The sequence below is a fragment of the Muntiacus reevesi genome, chromosome 8 (assembly GCF_963930625.1).
Source record: "Muntiacus reevesi chromosome 8, mMunRee1.1, whole genome shotgun sequence".
Taxonomy (NCBI): Eukaryota; Metazoa; Chordata; class Mammalia; order Artiodactyla; family Cervidae; genus Muntiacus; species Muntiacus reevesi.
In genome coordinates this window covers 5,250,387-5,273,454 of record NC_089256.1, presented here as the reverse complement: position 1 = coordinate 5,273,454, position 23,068 = coordinate 5,250,387, and the positions used below count along the sequence as shown (strand labels likewise).

General features: G+C 37.2%; 1 protein-coding gene across 1 annotated transcript; it reads left to right on the top strand.

Moving 5' to 3' along the window:
* The first annotated feature begins 68 nt into the window (after window positions 1-68).
* DIPK2A (divergent protein kinase domain 2A) lies at window positions 69-21,683 on the top strand. Its single transcript, XM_065942707.1, has 3 exons — window positions 69-857; window positions 15,739-16,042; window positions 18,765-21,683. The coding sequence occupies exons 1-3, from the start codon at window positions 201-203 to the stop codon at window positions 19,094-19,096; spliced, it is 1,293 nt and encodes a 430-aa protein (XP_065798779.1). The 5' UTR covers window positions 69-200; the 3' UTR covers window positions 19,097-21,683.
* The last annotated feature ends 1,385 nt before the right edge of the window (window positions 21,684-23,068 follow it).

Genomic DNA, 23,068 nt, shown 5'->3' with positions numbered 1-23,068 from the left:
GTCGCAGCCTGCTCGGGTCGGCGGCTTCCCGCTCTCCGCCTCTCTCTTACAGACCTACTCCGCTTCCCGCCCCGGCCCCCGCGCCTTGCTCCTTCTCTCGCCCGGGGGCCCCTGCCGGTCGCTCTCCGGGTTTCGGCGCGGCGGGGGCGCCCCGGGGGTGCCCTCGCCCTCCGGGTGCTGGCGGACGGGCGGCGGGCGGGATGTGGCGCCTGGTGCCCCCGAAGCTGGGCCGCCTGTCCCGCTCGCTGAAGCTGGCGGCGCTGGGCAGCCTGTTGGTGCTGATGGTGCTGCACTCGCCGTCGCTGCTCGCCTCCTGGCAGCGCAACGAGCTGGCCGACCGGCGCTTCCTGCAGCTCAATAAGTGCCCGGCGTGTTTCGGAACTAGCTGGTGCCGCCGCTTCCTCAACGGGCAGGTGGTGTTCGAGGCGTGGGGCCGCCTGCGCCTGCTGGACTTCCTCAACGTGAAGAACGTCTACTTCGCGCAGTACGGCGAGCCCCGCGAGGGCGGCCGCCGCCGAGTGGTGCTCAAGCGCCTCGGCTCGCAGCGCGAGCTGGCGCAGCTCGACCAGAGTATCTGCAAGCGGGCCACCGGCCGGCCCCGCTGCGACCTGCTCCAGGCCATGCCCCGCACCGAGTTCGCGCGCCTTAACGGCGACGTGCGGCTGCTCACGCCGGAGGCGGTGGAGGGCTGGTCCGACCTGGTGCACTGCCCCTCGCAGCGCCTGCTCGACCGCCTGGTGCGCCGCTATGCCGAGACCAAGGACTCGGGCAGCTTCCTGCTCCGCAACCTCAAGGACTCGGAGCGCATGCAGCTGCTGCTGACCCTGGCCTTCAACCCCGAGCCGCTGGTGCTACAGGTAGGCGCGGGGTTCCGCTTGGGAGCGTCCTGCCGAGAGGGCCGCCCGGGGAACGGCAGTCGGGAGAAGCGGCCCCGCCCGCGCCGGTCGCCCTGTCGACGCGGCGCGGCGCGGCGGCGGGCGTGGGAAGGCGGCGGCGCAGGGGGACCCCGGGCGAAGTGAGGGGTCGCGAAGGGCGAGCCGCCGAAGGGTGAGTCGGCTCTGGTCTTCTGGACGCGGGCGCATCTCCGATCCGACCGCGGATCCTTCAACGCCAGAGGGAGTGCGTCCCTCGTTCGCTCCCAAAATGTCTCTTCGGCGAGTTTCCTGGGGCGCTCTCTCCTCCCTCCCTGCCTTTCTGCTTTGATCTGCCGGGGCTTGCGCTTCCGCGGCGCTGGCTGCTCACGACCCATTGGACCTTTTTCTTAGTTCTCTTCTCGAGTGTTTTCTTGCTCTGCTCTTCAGTACCCCGCGCCGGCTGCCCTAACTTCGGCCCCGAAGTCTGTCTTTGTTTTATTCCTTAGCTCGTTCATCTGGCACATCCTCAGGACAGCCAGACTGGGAGGATGAGGTTGGAAAATGGGACCATGGTCGGAGTGGGGTTCAACCTTGAGTCGTGTGGTTTGCGTGGGATTAGGAAGAGGAAAAATAAGGCACGTTGGAGTTGAGGCTGCGAGCGTGTCAGGACGGACATTTTCATGCTGATCCTGTGACCTTTTCTGTTCGTTTGGTAATTTGGCTGCAGGGAGGAGATGAAGTGTTAGGCCAGGGCAAGAAACGGGGAAAGAAGAGTCACCTCTCTCCTAGTTGACGTATTGGCTCTCTCGTGACTTAGGGGATAGGCTGTGATCTTTTTACTGGCGGTGACGGCCAAAAAAGAAAACAGAATCCCTCAAAACTGTGTTTACCTTGGGGAAAGTTACTGAGTTTATACACATTCCCATTCGCCTTTAGTGCGGCGTCCTTGGACATTGGTTGCAATTGTGGGGGTGTGATCTCCCCTGATAACCACTGGGAAAGTTACCTTGCTGCTCCTTCACCATACCAGTTGTGCTGTATTTCAAATACAAAGGGGGTGGGGGGGGGCAAGGGGAAAATGACATAAAACTAATCCCAAGTAATGTTGATACACTTCACTCCCTGTCTGCGCTGCTAAGAATGTCACCAATGGATGGGAGGTTTGTACTGGGTTGCATTATTTTTTAATCTAAAGTGCATGTATAGGAATGTCCAGTATTCATTTATATGGCTTGCTTTTCTCAAGTTCTTCGCTGCCCAACTTAGCCAGAAGAAACCAGCATCGTTTGATTCGTTAGCCAAATAATTTTAACACGAAATAAGTATTTTGCCTCAAACAAAACTGTAGTAAATTTTAAGGAGTCATAGGATGTATGTAATGGGCCATTTAAAGTACAGATTGTATATTAAATGTTGTTCTCTTATCATATTAAATGTTGTTCTCTTATCAGTAAATAGGATATAAAACTGGTTAAACGTCTCTTGAAGAAATTACTTTGGTAGTTACAAAATTAGTCAGCCTCTAAAGCCTAAGTCCATATTTAATGCATATATTTTGATTTAAAACTTTTTTTTTTTCCATTTAAGCTGCGTTTTCTCTTTGAGAAATAGATGTTTATGTTAGAAAGTTTGGTCTCTGGAGACAGCTCTAGCAATATAGTTTGCTGAGTAGGCTGTCAAATTCTCTGGGATCCAAAAATTTAGAAAAGATAATACCTTAATAATACACAGTTTCTGCACCTATAGTAATAGCTGCATATTAAAATGTTTTTATCATGATTCTGCTAATGTTAGAACTAACACTTTAAGAATGTTGTACATGCAGTTCTCTAAACATATGTCATCTTAATAGGAGAAATATTGACATTTGGTTTGCACTGAGATAAATGCTTTATTTAGGAAACACATGTTTTTGAAGCTTGAAGTCGTCTTGCCATTTTCAGTTTACTTTACAGTTGAGATTGTCAGATAGGTTTTCTGATTAACTCTTCCCTTAAACTTTTTCTTCTCGTTTCATTTTTAGTGATAGACGACTTGAAAAAAAAAAAGATCAGTTATGTTTTTGTAATTTAAACTTACTGACAGTCACTTGACCATGTGGCTAGGTGGATTATAGGATAAGAGTTTGTTTTTAGCATATGAGGAAATACATGGGAGTTTGTAAATTGAAATGTTAATTTAGTTTTATAGCTAGTTACATGCTGTGTGAAATACAGACTTGAGGCCTTTAGTACTGGTCAATCATTGGAATGTTTATTTTTTTGACTCTATTCATATATATTTTTGGATTCATGTGTTTTTTAAAAATACTTTTAAAAGTACAAGTGTGTGTTTTACAGCTTAAAGAGGAACTCCCCCCCCCCCCCCCCACTTTTTTTTCTCTTTCCAGGAGAGGGAGCTACCTATTGACTTTCGGACAGTTGGTGAGAAACTAGATTTTTTTTTTATATTGCCCCAAAATTAACTACTTGGGAGAAAAAGTATTTTAAACTGAATTCACCAAACTGTTCTTAACAAGAGTTTCCATGTAGTAAACATGCTTCCAAAAATAAACATTTAAAAATCTCTTTTGATAAGGTACTAAAGAACTGAAAAGTATGTGTGAATTTAGCCCATTCAGTTTGCCTCTTCAGATTTTAAGAAACAGTAAAAAATCTGAGTTTCTATTATGCCTTGAAAGGAGACATGAATGGTATTAAATGTCTGCAAGATATGTTATGGACCTAACTTATCTGTGTAAGGCTGTACAGATTTGTAGTACAAATTTCCCAGTGTGAAATGATACAGAAGTATAACTCTTTTCCCATTGTTGGATAGTTTTACTAGCTTACAGCAGCTTATCTAGCTCTAAGGGAAAATTATAAGCATAAACAAGATAATGCTAGAACCTTTATCTTCTACTCTGATACCTTCTTTTCCTCTTCACAGTTTTACTTTACCTAGAGGTATATTTTATAACGAGTTTGCCATAATCTTATGGGGAAAAATGCAGAGAGGGACTTTGTAATACAGTGTATAGCAGCATTCTTGGAATAGTTGAAAATGAGAGGTTGAAGTATTTCGCAAGATAGCAAGATGTTTTCTGTTACTGATAAAATTTTTTACCAGTATTTGTACTTAACCTATTCTTTAATTTGTAAAAATTGTGAGTGTGTGAGGGAGAAAAATACTGTCTGGATTTCCTGAAGCCCAAAATGTTATCTCTGACTTTATAACTCAGAGATAGTGAAGATGGTCTTATTTATAGAAGTAAGAAAGCTCTTTGTTTTTTAAGGGTAAGGGTGTGGGAATTTGTCTTATTTGCAGAATTTTGTCTTAAGTTTTCTAAATCATGTTTTTAATAGGATTTCTTTAATTTTTAAAGTATGTAACTGTCATTGTTTAAGCTATAGATTTTAAACCTTCAGTTCTTGTAAATGACATAATCACATGGAAAGTATTTTATATAGTGCTTGATGCGTAGTAAGCACTCAGTAATTAGAAAGTGTTTAGATATTAAATAAGTAAAAGTAACTTAATTATCTAATGCATTTGGTTAACAGTTTTGAAGCTTGTCTGGAATATGGATCACCTTAAAAATAGCTATGTTTTTTAATATCAACCATACCTTTACTTCACTAGTTTAGTCCATTCCTATATTACAGGATGAGTTTTTACAATTAAACTTGGAGTGAATGTTGTTTCTGCCCTTAAAAATAACTTCTGTAGGTGAAGAATATATCTTTAAGATGTACTAAGATGCACTTTTTGACGTGAACAGATGATGGCCATTTAGCTGATTTTTTTACTTTGGACTCTTGGTAAACTTTTTGTGGGATCCCTTTACTTATCTTTTTTTTTTCTCTTTTTCTTTCTTTCTTTTTTTTTTTTTTTAACTTATCTTTAAAATGAGAGAGTTGAATTAGATCCTTTCCTTTTCAGCCTCAACACCTTGTGATTCTTAACACTCTTAACCTAAGTTGTCACTCTGCTTCTGAGCTTGAGTTTAACTGGTGGGTTTAAGCTCTTCTAAAAGGGAGTCAGAGGTTTGATACTTGATTCCTGCTAGCGTATATGGGTCAGAGGCCAGATTAGCTAGCCCTATTTCAAGCTTGTCTTCCTAGCCCCAGTTTTTACACAGATGAAATCAGGTTAAAACAAATCTAAATTCGAGACTGCCTTTAAAAGAAAATAGTCTGGAGCTAAGGGTAGCTAAGGTTCTTGTGGGGCAGTGGCACCTCGAAAGGATGTTCCAGACTTTGTCTCAGGAGTTTCTTTTCAAACCGGAGTTTAGGGGCCACCTACTTCTCTACCAGTGATAGCTGATGTGGTGACTACACTCCCAGATTTAGGCTTCAGAGATGTTTCTGGCTAGGTAGTACTGAACAGAGTACTTTTTAATCTAATAAATGAATAAGCTTATGTCTGGAGGTTTTGGTTTTTTTTTTCCTTCTGTTTTTCTTCTTTTTAACAGAGGTTTTATTGACACTTGATTGTGCTTAATAACAGAGCAAACAGAAAAATAACATCTATGTGTAACCCAGGTCTCAAAAAGGAGACTTTTATTTTGGAAAGATTGTAGAAACAGATGATCATCCATAGGAAAACACCACTTCCAGATCAATGGAGCAAAATCATTTGATACCCTGGCCTGTTTTCTGTTTATCTTCATATCTTTTGGCCATTATTAGTTCTGAGAGTGCAGAAATATTTTTTTTCGTGTAATATTTGAACTGTTTTCCCTCGTATTTCCATTGCATGGGTCAGCACATATTCCTCACATACATTAATAGGGAGTCAGTTTTTCAGGGAATGATCAGAATGGTTTTTATTCTGATTTTTTGGCCTCTGGCTCTTTCCTGTATTGCTGTTATCGTTGCTTATTCTTCACAGAATGCTGGCATGTTTTCTTTCTTTACTTTTCACACTGAAACTAATATGTCCTTAGAATATAAGCCCTGCATTTTTCCTATACATAATGAACTTTAGTAAATTATTGTGAACTGTCTTAAAACAATAAATTCTTGGCATAAAATTAGGATAGTTATTCACCCCGGTCATAGACTTTGAAAGATTTTAAATTATGTAATCAAATTTTTTATCCACGTTTTATGTCTTCTTTTTTTTTTTTTTTAGATTACAGGAGTTTATCTGAAGCAGCTGGAAGCTCTTTGGACTCACAGCCCTGGACTATAGTCAGGAGAACTGAATTTTGTTTGTTCGGTAAATAGTCTGTTAGAAGGCATTTGGATTGAAAAGGCCTTTCTAGGCAGCAAGTAGCTTAGCTGTGTATAGGAGGCAGATATATAAATGACTAATTACAATCAGTGTAGCATAATTAGCCCTACCAATAAAGATACTGTGCACCCTGTCAGATGACTCATTTAGGGAGGGACGTCTAAGTGTACCTTCATCAGAGTGGATACCAGGGAGAATTTTACAGAGGAATTGAGTCCTGAGGATAAATGGGATTATGCCCACAGGGATCAGGAGGTGTGGTGACAGCAGTACTGAAATAGCATTCTAGACCACCACAAAGTTGTAGGGTGGTAATGAGCAAGTCACTTGATGGTTCAGACCCTGAGTTTTTAAATGGGTAAAGTGAGGATGTTAATACTTATCCAATGAATTGTTTTAAAGGAGAGGATTATTCAGATAATATATGTAAAGTAGCTTTAATTTTAAAGTTTTTTACAGTATATTATTACTTTGCACATCAGCCTGTTTCATTTTTAGACGAGTAAAGTTTCTTAGTACACCATGACATGTGTCTTAGAAATATATAAATTTTACTCTTCCCATGGCAAATGTTTAAATGTCACCATCTTTACATATACATATATACCTCAAAATACCTATGTAGCTGCTGCTTCAGGCTGTAGTTTTTTTTGGAATAGTAATTAAAAGGGCGCTAAGGATTTGTCCCATATGTTGCTGACTATTGTTATAAACATAGTTTTCATAAGGATTCAGTAATATAAACCAAATAGTTCAACTTTTCTCTGTAAGTCAAAAGTTAATAATTCTATTTGGTACATTAGTAAATAATTTTTAAAATAGAGGTTAAGTCAAGGTTTTTCTTGGCATTCTTAGATTCTGAGACGGAACCTGAAAAAATGTGTTATCTGAGGGAGATCTGGCAGGAACTGTGTGGCACTGACAAGTAGTACTGGGAACTGACCTCTGTGCTAAAGATGACAGGCCAGGGCACAGTTGTGGATTCTTTGCTTTCTGGGGCATTAGGTATAGGCAGCAAACAAATGAAGAGCAAGGTAATCTTAGATTTTACATACTATAAAAGAACAAAGCAGACTCCTATAATGGAGAATTGGATTGGGGATACAATTTTAAATTCAGTGGTCAGAATTTAAGAGTGACATTTTAGTTGAGGTGTGAATGATGAGAAAAAACCAGCGGTACAGAATTCTGAGGGCAAATTCAGAGGTTCCAAAGAAGGGTCAAGCATGGAAGTAGAAAAGCCTGGTAGAACACAGGATCATAGAAGTAGACAAGGTCCATATTCTGTGTGACCTTGTAAACATGCTTAATGAGTTTAGAATTTTGTTTTCAGAGCAATAGGAAACAATAAATGTGTTTTTAGCAGGGCATGCTTTGTGGAGAATGGTTTAAGGAATCAAAGGCTTTTGCCCTGTTTGTGGGAGAAAGCTTGGTATGTATTAAGGTGGTTGCAGTGGCAGTTATGAAAAGCAGTTAGACATAGTATGTTTTGGAGAAATACCTGATAGGACTTGATGATGGGAATGTTACTGTATGGGAGAAAGAAGCATAAAGGATATCCCCAGGGTTTTTGGTCTAAGCAACTACTGCTGAGGAAACCCAGAGAAGGAATAGCTTTGGGGGAGGGAGAACCAAGAGTTTTGTTTTGGTTATATTAAATTTAAGACAAAGGAATACACATTCAAAACCAGGCACCAGGTATTTAATGCAGAGAGATAACTATGCTCCTAGCAGATACTGTGTTATACTTCTGAAGGGCTGTATTAATTCAGTTTGTGTTTTAAAGGGAAGAGGAGAAGTTAGTACTTTTTTATTGACAGATTATTTAAAGAAATCAGATTTTGACTAAAGAAAGTATAAAGTAGCCTTCTTAGGCTATTGGGTCCAAAAGAAGCTGCTTATACCTTTTTTCCCCCATTATTTGACAGTTTATTAGAAATAAATATTTGAGTATAGTGTTTCCAGGTATATCTTTCAACTTAAAAACCTGGATCACAGTTGCTAGTTCTCATGAGGTTAGTTGAGAGTAGTAAATATATATTTAAAATTTGTGGCCAAGCAATTTTGGTTTCTTCTTCCCTTTTTTTTTTTTTGTGGTGTGGAAGAGTATTTCTTAAGATATTTATTCTAAAAGATGAGTTGTTTCTATTTAACTTGGTAGATTTTCTTGTTATTGATGTGTTTTGACATTAGTTTCTTATTTTAGATACAGCTAGCTGTTGGACGCGATATTCAGTGAAATAACACAACCTTGCTATTTTCAAGACATTGCTTAATATTGTTGGAATTCTAGGTGGGTGGAAATGGCATTCAGAAAATTATTTAGTGAAATAAATGGAACATATCCTGTGACTTGAAAATCTTGATATTACTAAGATTTTACAGTCTTTGCAATGGATTTTGGCCACTATTTGGTGGTATAAATTAAAAGTTGAGGTCTTAAAAGAAATTTTAGCAAAAATTAGGTAACCATTAAATCATTCCAGTAATTTTACTGTATTCCCCCTCTAGACAGTTCACAAAACTGTGAACACATTAGTCTGTCACCAGAACATTTGACTAATCTCTATGAACAGCTGTTATAACATGCATTACTACAATGGGATTTTGTTCAAATTTTGGCTTTTAAAAGTAATTTTGAAGCTCAGATTGAACCTCTAAGCATTTTCTATGCTTTTGATAATTTACTCTCTAGAAGTGATCTCAAGTTTAAATTGTGTGTATGAGTAGAAATGCCAATTCTTTAGAAAACCTGTAACTAGATTTTTAGACTATATGTTTGATTATTTATGAGTTTTTTTCAAGTCATTGTCTTTTTGCTAGGAGTTTTCTCCTTTAAAAAAAAAAATCAGTCTTGCAGTCATGTAACACATTTCCTTTTTAGGCAAACTGCAAAGTTATGTTCTTTTTCATGGCATGTTGTGAGATGATAAATGGCTATAAAATATTTTATATTTTTTGTATTAAATTATCTTTTAAACTTAGTGTGCAAATCCCACTTTTGATCATGTAAAGAGAGTAAAAGATAATAGAACATGAACATTTTAGAGTTGACTTTATATTTTTTTATCAGTTTTACTTACACATCCTGTGTCTCCTTTTTTCAGGACTGTATTCTGATATAATAGAATAAAATTATCTAATTAATGTGGTAGGACAGTGGCTGTTGATTAAAGGATGATATTGTAAAAACTTGTTTTTCAGAATAACGTTATATACCACAGGATATTGATTAACTCCAGTAAATAAGATGTTTCTGAATGTTTAAGATTTGACACGTTTGGTTTTTTCATGGCATGTAGACTGTGTTGGAGAGTTTGTATTTTATTCTGTAATTCCCAACATGATCTGATCTCTGCCTCCTCTCCAGACCCATTACCTCCTCATTTCACTGCAGCTTCTTTGGCCTTTTTTTTTTTTTTTTCCTTTCAGTTCTGAGAAGACAGTTTCTGGCTCTAACATATTCCTCCAACATTCTTACTGCCTCATCCCCAGTCTGTGTGATATTATGCTCAGCATTTAGAGCTCTCCCTAAGTAGCACTTCCTTAGAGAGGCTGTCTTTTACTATACAATTTAAAATAGGTCCCTGTTCTTCTTTCTCAACATCTTCTGTACCTTCCTGTGATTTGTAACAAATTCCAGAATTTATCATTTATATATGTTTCTAATCATCTTCCCAACTCAGGCTAAAAAGCCTTCCTAAGAACAGGATTATGTTTTATTTGCAACTCTTTACTTAGCATTTCTGATGGAGTTAGGCTTGATATAGGATTTTTTTAATTCAAGATTTTCATTCCACAGTAACTCTCATTGCCTTTTACTCCAGCTTATTGTAGTAGTCAGTGAGATGTGAGTTGACCTTATCTGCAATTCCAAATTTAAAGCGTGAAGAAAAATAGGCCTTGTCAAGTTAAAAAACAAATGTGAAAACACATGAGGTAATTTATGTGCTTTATCCAACTTGGGATGAGTAAGCTTATGGTATTTTTGCAGTGAAAGGTTTTCTCGTGAGGTGCTATCCCAAAGTCCTTGAAGCATTGCGTAATGAGTGTGAAACACACATACTGTCACCTTTCCGAAATTTGAAAACTTCTGAAACAGGGATGTTGGGATCAAGCGATTATATTAGCCTGACTTCACCTCTTAATAGTTGCGTGTGTGTATGTATGCATGCTCAGTCCTGTCCATCTCTTTGTGAGCTCATTGACTGTAGCCTGCCAGGCTTCTCTGTCCATGGGATTATCCCAGCAAGAATCCTGGAGTGGGTTACCATTTCTTCCTCCGGGGGATCTTCCCAACCCAGGGATCAAGCTTGCAGTTCCCCATGTGTTTTGTGGCTCCTGCATTGGCAGGGGGATTCTTCACCACGAGCCACTAGGGAAGCCCCACTACTTTTGTGACTTGAGGCAACTCACTTAAGGTATATGCTGATAAAGTTGACCTGTATTTAAAACTTGAGTACCCTCCAACTCTAGAATTTTTAGATTGCACATCCCATTTGGTCACATGAAAAGTCCACAAAGCGTTGTGACTTTTGGTTTTGATCAATAGGTGTGACAGATATGTCAGCGTTTAGAATTTACTTTGTGGTACTTACCTATTATAAATGAAAATCAAATTACAATTCTGTGTTTATGTACATACATGTAGGAGGTAAAGGTGGAACTTAGGAGTTAGACTGGTGATTTCAAGTCTGTTCTGCTTATACACTGTTTTACCCTTTAAATATAGAAATTTTATATTATGTCTTAAAGAATAGAAAATATCTGAATTGTCTCTTTACTATATTGATTGTATGTATTTTATTTTCTCATAAAATGAAGATGATCCTAGTAGTTTCTGAAACCTTGATTTTAAGTTAAAGATACCTAGACATGATGATATATCTTAGGTTTCATATTCAAAATACTATGTTAATTAACAGTGAAAGCATTTAACGTTGCTTTAAATCTTAGAGTTAAGCATTTTTGACTTGATACTTAAATTTCCATTTTTAATTATTACATTGGTAGTAATACGCAAACTTTTTCTTTGGGTGGTTACCCACTTAATGTAAAAAAAAAGCAATTAAAAAAAAAGCAATAATAGAGTAATAAATATGTTTTTTAACCATTTTGTGTAATCTTAAACTAATACTTAGTTATAACTTTGCATACTGTATGACATATTCAAACCTGATGAAAAACCCTGAACAATTAATTGGAGTGCCTCCAATCCAGTTAGAATTAAAACCATTCTAGGTTTAAAGACTCCCTTTCAGATGAAAAATATTTGTATGCATTTTTTCACTAGTAAATAATCCTGTAAAATACACACATTTTCTCAGACAGCTCAAGATCAAAAAACAAACAACCCCATCAAAAAATGGACAGAAGATCTAAGCAGACATTTCTCCAAAGAAGACAAACAGATGGCCAAAAGGCACATGAAAAGATGCTCAGCACGCCTACTAGAAAAATCAGATCACAACTGTAATGACTTACCACCCCACACTGGTCAGAATGACTGTCATCAAATAGTCCACAAATAATAAGTGCTGGAGAGTGTGAGAAGAATAGGGAACCCTCCTACACTGTTGGTGGGAGTATAAATTGGTGCAACCACTATGGAGGACAGTATGGAGGTTCCTTAAAAAACTAAAAATAGAGTTGCCATGAAAGAAAGTAAAAGTGTTAGTCGCTCAGTCATGTCTGATTCTTTGAGACCCCATGGTCTCTAGCCCACCAGGCTCTTCTGTCTGTGGAATTCTCTGGGCAAGAACACTGGAGTGGGTTGCCATTCCCTTCTCCAGGGGATCTTCCTGACCCAGGGATTGAACCCAGGTCTCCTGCATTGCGGGCAGATTCTCTACCAACTGAGCCACCAGGGAAGCCCATATGGGAAGCTACCAGGGAAGAGTTACCATATGGTTCTCCAATCCTGCTCCGAGGCATATATCCAGAGAAAACCATAATTCCAAAATATACATGTATCCTACGGTTCCTTGCAACACTATTTAGAATAACCAAGATATGGAAGCAACCTAAATATCCACCTACAGATGAATGGATCAAGAAGATGTGGTATATATACACAACGTGATATTACTCAGCCATAAAAAGAATGAACTAATGGCATTTGCAGCGACAGAGATGGACCCAGAGATGATCATACTAAGTGAAGTAAGCAAGACAAAGTCAAATCATATTAATATTGTTTATATGTGGAATCTTAAAAAAAAAAAAAAAAGGATACAGATGAACTTACTTCAAAAACAGAGACTTGTACACTTTTGAAAACAAATTTATGATTACCAAAAGGGAAGTGGGTGGGAGATAAATTAGGAGGTTGGGATTAACATATACTCACTGCTATATATAACATAGATAACCAACAAGAACCTACTCTAGCATAGGGAACTATACTCAATATTTTGAAATAACCTATAAGGGAAAAGAATGAAAACTCAATCGCTGTGCTGTACAATAGAAACTAACATAATATTGTAAATCACCTATACATCAACAAAAAGTAAAGTAAAAATGAAACACACATTTTATTTCAAGGTACCTGAAATGTGTGCCTGTTGTGTTAGGCAGTTTGAAAATCTGCCTAGCACAATGGGCAGATTTTTAAGATTTTGTTTAAAGAAAAAAAAAAAGTGGACCTCAGCAGTATACTTCTTATCCTAGCTACTGTGTTTTATGCACTGTGGGAGTTTGGTAATCAGGAAGTAAGATGTTCTGTTTCTTATTGCTTAATATATTTAATAAATCCAAGTGGTAACATCTTAAAATTTTTGTCTCTCAAACTCTGCTTGCTCATGGTACATTTGATTCTATGCCAGATTGTTTTAAATACAAATTATAAATATTTTGGCTTCGTTGGAGCATTTTTAATAGAATGCTTAGTAGAATTCTGTTCTTATTAATGAAGTATAACTTTTGGTTATTCAATGAAAAGTTCTTTTCATATGAGCAAGTGATGTGAATTCATTTGTTAAAATTCTTCCAAAAGATTTGGTAGCAAATTATATGAAAGAATTGTGCTCTTCTTAAAATGAGGCATAACATGATTTCATTTAACATTGTCAGAAATTGCTGTATGAATATAAAGTTGCTCAATGTGACATTTGTTCATATATTTTATTCTCTTCCATGAGAGACTTGAGTAATGAGGTATATATTTGACTGTCGTTCACTTGGAAAGGTTCCAAAAACAAGGAGGCATTTGTACATGTGCAGATGTTGGCAGGGTTCCCTTTTCTCCTGTTGTCAAAGACCATTTTAGTTTCACAAAGATATGTTTGTATCTGTTTGACAATATGGCATGTGAATAATATACCAATAGTGTATGTGGAGGAGTTCTTTATTTTTTGCACTGCAAAACTATATAATCTCACATACTTGGTTATTTTCAGTGCTTTTGTTTTATATATCAGATTTTATACATGAATACTTCTGAGAAATAGTTAAATCTTTTGTAATCATTTTGCCTATAAATTTTCAAGATTATGGAGGTATTTTAAGTTGGGAGGAAAAGCTGAAAATAACGTATGGTCAGCAGTTTTTGCATGTCACATTGGAAATGAGCAATCTGTCACTTTCCCCAGTGCCCACAAGAAGTTTTAAAATCTCAGATAAGATCAAAAATGTACTTTCCTCTAATTACTAAAGAATCAGATATTGTCTGTGAATAAAATTGAATTAATTAATTTACTATATTTAAAGATTCATACTAGCATATCTAAATTTTTAATTTACATAATTAGTATATGACAAAACTGCAGATATTGAAATTTAAATGGAAAAAGTATACATACAAAGAACAAATACAGTTATTCTACATTGATAGAGTTAAAAGGAAGCACAAATGAAAATAGGCAATTATGGATGAAGGCATCTATAAATCTTTTGTTTTAAAGTTGATAAAAGTTTTAAAGTAAAAGTGTTACTGAGTTTTGTCAATTTTATAAAAGCTCAGAGTAAAATTAGTATCACCCACCTACTTTTCTTGTGTTCCCAGAAGAGTCTTATCTCTGGCTCTTATGTAGATTGTTCAATTTTTAGCAATAGACATAGGCTATATTTATATTTATATTCTATAGTGTTTTGGTTTGTTTCCCCTGCAATCTGTGTAAATATCATCTGCATGATTTCTTCCTCTAATTTAAGGAAAGGGACTATACTGAAAGAGCTTCCCTAGTGGCTCAGCTGGTAAAGAATCTGTCTGCAATGTGGGAGACCTGGGTTTGATCCCTGGGATCCCCTGGAGAAGGAAATGGCTGCCCACTCCAGTGTTCTGGCCTGGAGAATTCCATGGACTTGTATGTTGTATAGTCCATGGGGTCACAAAGAATTGGATATGACTGAGTGACTTTCACTTCACTATTCTGAAAAATAGATCTTTAAAAACACCTCTGGTCACGTGATCTTCCAAAAGTTGTTGCATTACTTCCCACCCTTTTGCTCTTTGCTCAACTTGTAGCTGGGTGTTAACAGTACTACAGAATACTTTAGAATAAGCCTGCCATTTTACTTAGGTTGAAAATAACTTGTTCATAATCCTGGAAGACTTTTGTTTTAGGATGTTAATCTCCCTAGTAGTTAAAAAAATCCATTAGAAAATCTTGGCAAGATCAGGAGAATAAATAATTTTGAAGTTGGATTTAAGGTGAATAGACAATATGGTGACATTGGAAAGTGAAGCAAGGCTAACTTGGCATCAGAGATACTTGGAGTGGAGATTGCACTGTGGGTTACCAGACTGCTCTTTACCAACCTGTGGGTACAGATTAGAAGACATTTCCCAAGAATCTTTCTCTGCATTCCTCTCCTGCCTGCTTCTGCACTAGATGAGGTCCCTATTAAATACTCTCTTAGGACCGGAACCATTTTTTAGTAACTAATACTTAATTGCACTCATAGTTATTTGTTTGGTATTTGTCTTCTAAAATTTCTGTTTGAGAGACTGTAGTTCACTCTTACTGCCAGCATAACAGAGTGCCTGATGCCTGGTAACACTTGCTGGCTAATAGGTGTGCAGTCCTGTTCTTTCAAAAGAAAGTTTTGGTTGATTGTACATACAGGAGTCAAAAAGATAAAGGAAAGCATCTGTACTTTTAGATCTGGTAATAAAGAAGGCGTCTTGTATTTTGTTGATCGGTTTGATTCTGAAATTTTGATAAGCAAGACTTATTTTAGCTTTATAATGTGAGGTAATCTATTAAAAAATTTCAAGTCCATAGTAATGGTGTGAGTGAAGAAAGAAAGTTACTCACAGACCTAGAGAACAGACTTGTGTTTGCCAAAGGGGGGAAGGGTAGGGGTGAACTTGGACTTAGCGGATGCAAACTGTTAAATATAGAATTGGATAAATAACAAGATCCTACTGTGTAGCACAGGGAACTGTATTCAATATCCTGAGATAAACCATAATGGAAAAGAATATTTTTTAAAAAGAATGTATATATAGATATAACTGAATCACTTTGCTGTATAACAAATTAATATCACATTTTAAATTAATTGTGCCTCAATTTAAAAAAAAGTTTATCTCTTTTGAACTATTGAATATAACAAGAACATCCAAGCTCATGCCTAGCAGAAATCTCTACTGTGAGAATCTGGGGATAGACCTAGTATATCCTCACCAGAATGTCTTGTAATAAAGATAATTCTTTCGTAGAGTTTTCCATCTGATGAAGGTTGGCCATTTGCAAAATATCTTGGAGCTTGTGGAAGAATGGTGGCTGTAAATTATGTTGGAGAAGAACTGTGGAGTTACTTTAATGCACCATGGGAGAAACGAGTTGACCTCGCTTGGCAGTTAATGGAAATAGCAGAGCAGCTCACAAACAATGACTTTGAATTTGCACTCTACCTCCTGGATGTCAGCTTTGACAATTTTGCTGTTGGTCCTAGAGATGGGAAGGTAATCATTGTGGATGCTGAAAATGTTTTGGTTGCTGACAAAAGGTTAATCAGACAAAGTAAGTATATAACTCGTAGATTTTTTTTTTATGTCAGATATTTACATTTATATGAAGCAGATTTTTAAAACTTCCTCCTTAGAAAGCAACCTTGCATCTTTCTTTGTTTTATTTGACTGGTAAACAAATGCTGATTTATTAGAGTTGTACTCTTAATCACAGTTTGCCCATATATAGTAAAATATAGTTCATGTTCAAATGGACCCAGATGTACTGTGTGGGGGGTGTGTGTGTGTACATGTCTTTTTCATACAGTCTGCTATGTGCTGTGGTTTAGGACTCTAATCCAGAATGAAGTTTTTATTTAAAGGCTACCAGAGAGACTATACTGCTTTTGTGGAGTCTGTTTTTCTATGCATTCTCTTACAGTGATATTCTGTGTTTTGTTTTTCTGTGAGGTCCCTCCAGTGATTCTTTTTTTCCTTTTTAACCATGTAGATGATTCCTAGCACTGCAGATCTCTAACTCTGGCTTGACATTAAACTTTGCTTTCATTTATTTATGAGCTCTTCACTGGATAGGTGGGCAGAATGTCTAAAGTGTTTTGAAAATTGTCATAGGAATTTTAGTTTCAAGGACAAAGCCTGTGGTTCTATAACTAATGTACTTAGTGAAAGAAACTGAAGGGTTGTTCCATGGTAAAAAAAACCTTGTATTTTTAATCCCCTCCTGTCATATGGGTCTGTTGATGAAGAGACCAAAAGTTTGTGGCACCTGTGGAATGCAGTGAATGTGACAGCAATGTATTAGGTTGACACACTTTACATTATCTCGGCTTATCTTGTTAAATACTTGATTTTTCTCAATGCCCTGTTCTGATTCCATACTCACAAAACTACTTTCTGATTCTTTCTTATCTGCCATGCAGATCCTTTCACAGGGAGTGGATGCCCCGTTCTGGAGTACATCATTACCCACTTAACCTCTTTATACATTTGTGGAAGCTTAAACTGTGCTTTTTTTTTTTTAAGTGTTCAGTTTTTTTTTTTTTTTTTTTTAAGATATACACAGAGTTGCTGCGACTTGCCTAAACTCTGCAACATTATTATTCCAGTATTTGTAAAAAAAAAATTTTTTTTAACGTGAACATCCCTGGAATACATGTTACAATTTTGTACCAATTAATTCTTGACCTTGGATGAATACAGTATAGTTTCTGTATTTTTGCGTTTCATACGGTGAGCATTGCTCCAGTGCTTTTTTAGCTCTGGCTTATTGTTTTCAAATGTCTTATGGTAGAGTTGGCTAAATAGACACTTTGCAAAAGGCTGTATTTATTTATTCACCCTCTTTTCTTAACTCTTTCTAGTAAATGACCTTTACAGGGAAATTGTGGTTTTGTTGTGGCAACTCCCTTAATGTCCTTCCCTTTATCATCCAAACTAGTAAAAGTGATACACATTTATTTTTTTCAGACAAAGTAGATCCTTCATTGGGAACTTTTTGCATCAGTTAGTTTCTTCAACTTCCCACCCACCTTCCTAAAATCTAGTTTTTCTTACTTTCCCATTAACAAGTATGCACAAGATTCTTTCCTGCTTTCCCTCTATTTTTAAAAGTTGCTTATTGCATTTCTCTACTTCCTCAGCTTCCATTCATTTCTCAGCCCATTAAACCTGACTTAGAAGATCATGTTACTATTTGCAGTCACCCAATTGGCAAATTTGTGAGTGACTGATTAGTAACAGCTTTCTGAAATTATTTCCTCCTTTGGTTTCCTTCTACTCAGGTAGTTCCTTTTTCAAAACATAAATCTGATCTTAGCACTCCCTTCCTTAATGCTTGTATTGACTTCCAGTGGTTTGTCAAGTAAAATTCATATGCTTTACCGGAGAATAATCTATGTGACTTGGCCCTGTTCTGCTTTGTTTTTAACATAACTGCAGTGCCCTGAATGCTTCAGCTACAGTGGCCTTTTAGTTTCTTGAATGAACCTTTCCAGTGAATACCTCACAGCTACTTTCTATTACTCTGTATGTATAAAATATTAATATTATGTTAATAGTGTCTACTTTGTCATCCAGTTAGAACCTCAGACTTTACTGTTAATTTTTGTATCAAGTGTTTCTGCAATCTGACTTTTTTTCCTGGACCTTTAGTTGTTGTCATCATCCTGGCACCTCCAGTCTTCAGCCCAGACTTACGTTTCCATTAGACAGATCATGGTCATGACCACAGGAGATGCAACCTATTCCTCTAGCATTGTCTGTACCTCCGCCCCAGTCACCTGTCTCATGCTGTAGCCACAGTGAATTTATTATTTCCCGCACCAGCTGGGCCAGCCCCTTAGATCCATGCCTTTGTACATACTGTACCCTGGGGCTAGCATGCTGTTTTCCCTCTTTTCAGACTTGTTTATCTTTCAAAACCTAAGTCAGTTGTTTTCTGTGCAGCTTTCTGCAGTCCCAGGCACAGATACTGCTTCCTCTGTACTCATGTAGCACCATGTCAGACTTGTATGTGGCACTTTCTTTGTATCATGGAGTTTCACTCTAAGCTGAACCCTTTGGTCTTTAGTATCTAGGGACCTTGTCTGATCCTTCTCCCCTGCCTTGGTGGACTCCTCATAAGTGTTTTTGTAGAAATTAATATATTTAAATGTTTAATGTAATATAGTTTTAAGAACCAATGTTACTGTGTTCATTAGTCAAATGTTACATTTCGGGAAACAATGAAAAGTCTTCTAAAACGTCTTTTTCTCTTCTTCTTTCCCTTTTCACAGATAAGCCTGAAAATTGGGATGTATGGTATGAAAGCAAATTCGATGACTGTGATAAGGAGGCTTGCTTATCATTTTCAAAAGAAATTCTTTGTGCTCGCGCCACTGTGGACCACAATTACTATGCTGTTTGTCAGAACCTCTTATCCAGACATGCCACCTGGCGTGGCACTTCTGGAGGACTCCTCCATGATCCGCCAAGTGAAGTTGCCAAAGACGGCCGCCTCGAGGCCTTGCTGGATGAGTGCGCCAACCCAAAGAAGCGCTATGGCAGATTCCAGGCTGCCAAAGAACTGCGTGAATATCTAGCACAGTTAAGTAACAATGTGAGGTAGTCTCCGGTGAACTTGTCTTTGCTTTTCTTCATTTACATAGCACTGGCTAAAAGGAAAACTACCAAAAACTATCTGGAAAAATGAAATTGGGAAGTAATACTTCCCAATGGATGATAAACTTGCACTGACAGATCTTATGTTAACATCCACCAAAATAAGACATGATTTCAAAAATCACACGATGCTTCTGCAGATAAGTTTGTTCTTAAACTTTGGAGGCTTGAGCTCTCATTGACCGCTTCAGCCCCTGAATGCCTGACTGGATTAATGAGTATTGTTAAGCTATTGGAAATGAGTCTGATAGTTATATTGGCTTGTGTATCAAAGGGTACTTGGTACTTGACTTAGTTTGCATTACTGTCATGATTTTGTGAATCTCTTTTATTTACTTTGAATATCAAGTTAAATTGGCCTGTTTTATAGGCTACTTTTTCCTTCTGGTGTATAGGGTTTGTTTTTTTTTTTTTCTCTTCCATTTTTATGTTTTTTATTAAATTTTTACACATTCAGGTTACTATAGGTGTTCATTTACAGTTGGGTTAGTTTTCATTCAGGGCTGTGTGGTACATATTTACCGTTAGGATTCCCAGGTTTACTGTGTTTTTTTTTTTTGAAAAAATAATTCAGTTTTCAGAAAACTGAATATTTTATTGTGTAAATACTTATATTTCTTCCCACTTTCTGTGGTTTCACCATTGCATGAGATCATTTAAGGTTATTTAACAGTTGCATCCCTCTATGCCAATAAATTATAACTGTACACTTAATATGAACTTTGGCATATGTTGCAAAATGTCATTTTTGTCCCTTAAAATGCTTTAAGAGTATACTAGCAATCTATACCTTGATGTTAATTTAATTGAGAGGAAAAAATAAACAGTATTTTTTAAATGCTAACTTGTCCAGGATAGTAATGCATATGCCAAAGAAATATTAGACCTAGTCCTAGATTTTAAAATTGGTCACCTACTTATTCTTACTATCCTACTTCCAATACTTTGAGTCTGTCATTATTAAATTCACATCTTCCTGGTTATTCTTTAATGTTGAAAAATTGTGCTACTGCTTCCAAACATATGTAACTTAAGTTACATTTTTGTAACTTCAGCGTGATAGTTTTGCAAAAATCAGCGTGGTAGTCATTGTTTGAGTTTAATCTGGCATCATAACATTTTATTTATTGATGGACTAGTAATTCTAACTATAAAGCAGACAGGTTTAGCCATTCTGTCCAATTTGGTCTTCATTTCCCAATTGTTAACCATCAACAACATCAAATTTAAGTATGTGGATAAAAATTAACAAATGTGTGAAATTTCTCTCGGCTGTTTTTTAAAGTTAAAATATATGTATATATAAATTGGCTAAAGCTAATATAGGTGATATTTTTGTTTGAAATCGTAACTTTTGTTTACAGCAAAGTTTGATGTAGTGTGCAGTATTTAGTTCTAGACTGATCTTATTTAGAACATGATTAAAGTATGCACAACCAAAGCCAAGTTTTTCTTTTTCATTCATTCAGCAACTATTTATTGAGCATCAACTCTGTGCCAGGTGCATTACTAGCTGCTACACACTGTCTGAACATGACATATGGTTAAGTAACTTTACATTGATTATTAAAGACTTTAATGTGGATATTTCTTAAGTTGAAATAGCATTCATTAGGATGTTGCTTTCATGTTCTTTTACTGTTGTGATGGAAGTTTTACCTGTACTATCTATAACGGTTGCTAAAGAAAGAGCAGGAGGAAATCAATAAAGTTAATCCCAGTTTAAAAACTGGAAGAAGGGTAAGATCTCTTCATTACAAAATACATTGCATTATGTTAATTTTTATACATCAGTACATTACATATGCCAACTAGCCCTCAAAGAAATATTCAAGTGCTGGAAATTTTACAAGCTGACTTTTTACAGCTGTGGAAAACTTTTGAGGGGAGTAGGTAAAATTACTTGTCAGACATTCACTTCTTGCCCAAAACTTCGAAAAAAATACACATTTCAAAATGGAGCACCTTTTATATTTGTAGAAGTATTCATTTCAAACCTTAGAATGCCAGTCATTAGAGCAGTTGTCTTACTGTTTAGCAGACATTGATCTTACTTTTTGGAAGGGCGGCTGTGATTGCAGAGCAGGAGGTGAGAAAACAGCGCCAGCAGTGATTGCTCCTTGAGGTAGTTTTTGATAACTGCCATTTCCCCCGTGAGATTATGTGGGATTTCTTTTATCTTTGGAAAAGTTGAGGAGAAGATAATAAAAGAATTAGGAATTTTAAATTACAGGGAAAATATATATATGTGAAAAGCAATAAATATTTTGTTCACTTTGCTATCAAGATGTTCACTATCAGATATTTATTATACAGTAGCAATTTATATTTTTAATCATTGCCCATTAATAGACACAGTAAAATATTTTTGAATCAGACATTTGGGGTTTGTATGTGCATTAAAATTGTCTTTTGTATTGTAAGTTACTGTTTAATTTGAATATTTTATCAGAACTGTCTCCCTGTGCCTTTATAATATAAAGTTGTTTCTACAACTTTTAATAATCTTAATAAAGAATACTTTAAGAATCACACTTTTCAGACTATCTCTTAACTTCAAATATACAACTTTTTCTTGAATGTAAAGTGAGATAATATAGATAAGGTTTTTTTTTTGTCTTGCATGTACTTTGATATAATTTCGAGAAGCTATCTGGTTGGGTGTGAGCTAGACTTACGGTATGTTTGTCTTCTGTTTTTCTGTAGTAGTTGGTGACTTTACAGTTTTACTGCTAAAATGAAATTAAAAGCTTCATTATGGAATTTTTCAAATGTATACAAGGAACAATAATAAACTGTGCTTATACTAATTTCAGAAGTTAGCAATGGATGGCCAAACTTGTTTTATCTATATCCCAGCCTGCTTGCCCCAGCTTATTTTGAGAGAGATCATTTGATTCATACGTGCACTTAGGCACTTTCTCCTCCCAACAAAAATTTCACATCGGAAAAATTAATACCTAAGTATTGCCAAAGCAAGAGACCTTTCAGAAACTTGAAGATGTTTTCTCAGAAACCCAAAATCCAATGAGGGATTCTAAACAACTGGTGATATATGTGGAGTACTTTGATGTTCATTAAGAATAACTGAAATGAAATGTATTAAATATGTAACTTATGCATTCAGAATGATAAAGGAGGGCAAAAAGAAAACAAACCAACTGTTACCTTTGGAAAGATGTTGAGGAATTCTGAAAACTGGAAATCTGAAGAGAAAGAAGAATTTATCCTGCCTTATCCCAAGATAATCAAATAATTGAGGGGGAAGAATTTATAGAATTATTGTAGTTAATATATGGAGAATAAGTATTAGAATATCACCATTTTAAAATTCCTAATAAATTGACAAGAGCTAGGCAGTGCTTGGAGAAGGCAGTGACACCCCACTCCAGTCCTCTTGCCTGGAAAGCCCCATGGACGGAGGACCCTGGTAGGCTGTGGTCCACGGGGTCACAAAGAGTCGGACACGACTGAGCAACTTTACTTTCACTCTTCACTTTCCTGCATTAGAAGAGGAAATGGCAACCCACTCCAGTGTTCTTGCCTGGAGAATACCAGGGATGGCGGAGCCTGGTGGGCTGCCATCTATGGGGTCTCACAGAGTCAGACACGGCTGAAGCGACTTGGCAGCAGCAGCAGGCAGGGCTTATCAGTGGCTGCTGAAGCTATTAATTGAAATGCTGATGAGGAACTTTGGATGAAATGGCAGCACCTAATGAACTCATTGGTTAATCTTCATGATGTGCCTTATAATACAATTCAATTAAAAGTGCCCAGCAACATCTATGAAGTGTCTTGATGGGGGGAAAAAAGCCTGAATCTGATCAAACCTCCAGCTCTGTCCATTAATAGGAAATACACAGCACAAAGGAACATGTTACAGAACACCATAGGAATACAATCAGCAAAATCCAGAATA

Excerpts from the sequence above, each read along its gene's own strand:
- DIPK2A (XM_065942707.1), top strand. The coding sequence starts at position 201 with ATGTGGCGCCTGGTGCCCCCGAAGCTGGGCCGCCTGTCCCGCTCGCTG. Across the intron at positions 858-15,738 it reads CCGAGCCGCTGGTGCTACAG|AGTTTTCCATCTGATGAAGG; the intron begins GTAGGCGCGGGG and ends ATTCTTTCGTAG. Across the intron at positions 16,043-18,764 it reads CAAAAGGTTAATCAGACAAA|ATAAGCCTGAAAATTGGGAT; the intron begins GTAAGTATATAA and ends CCCTTTTCACAG.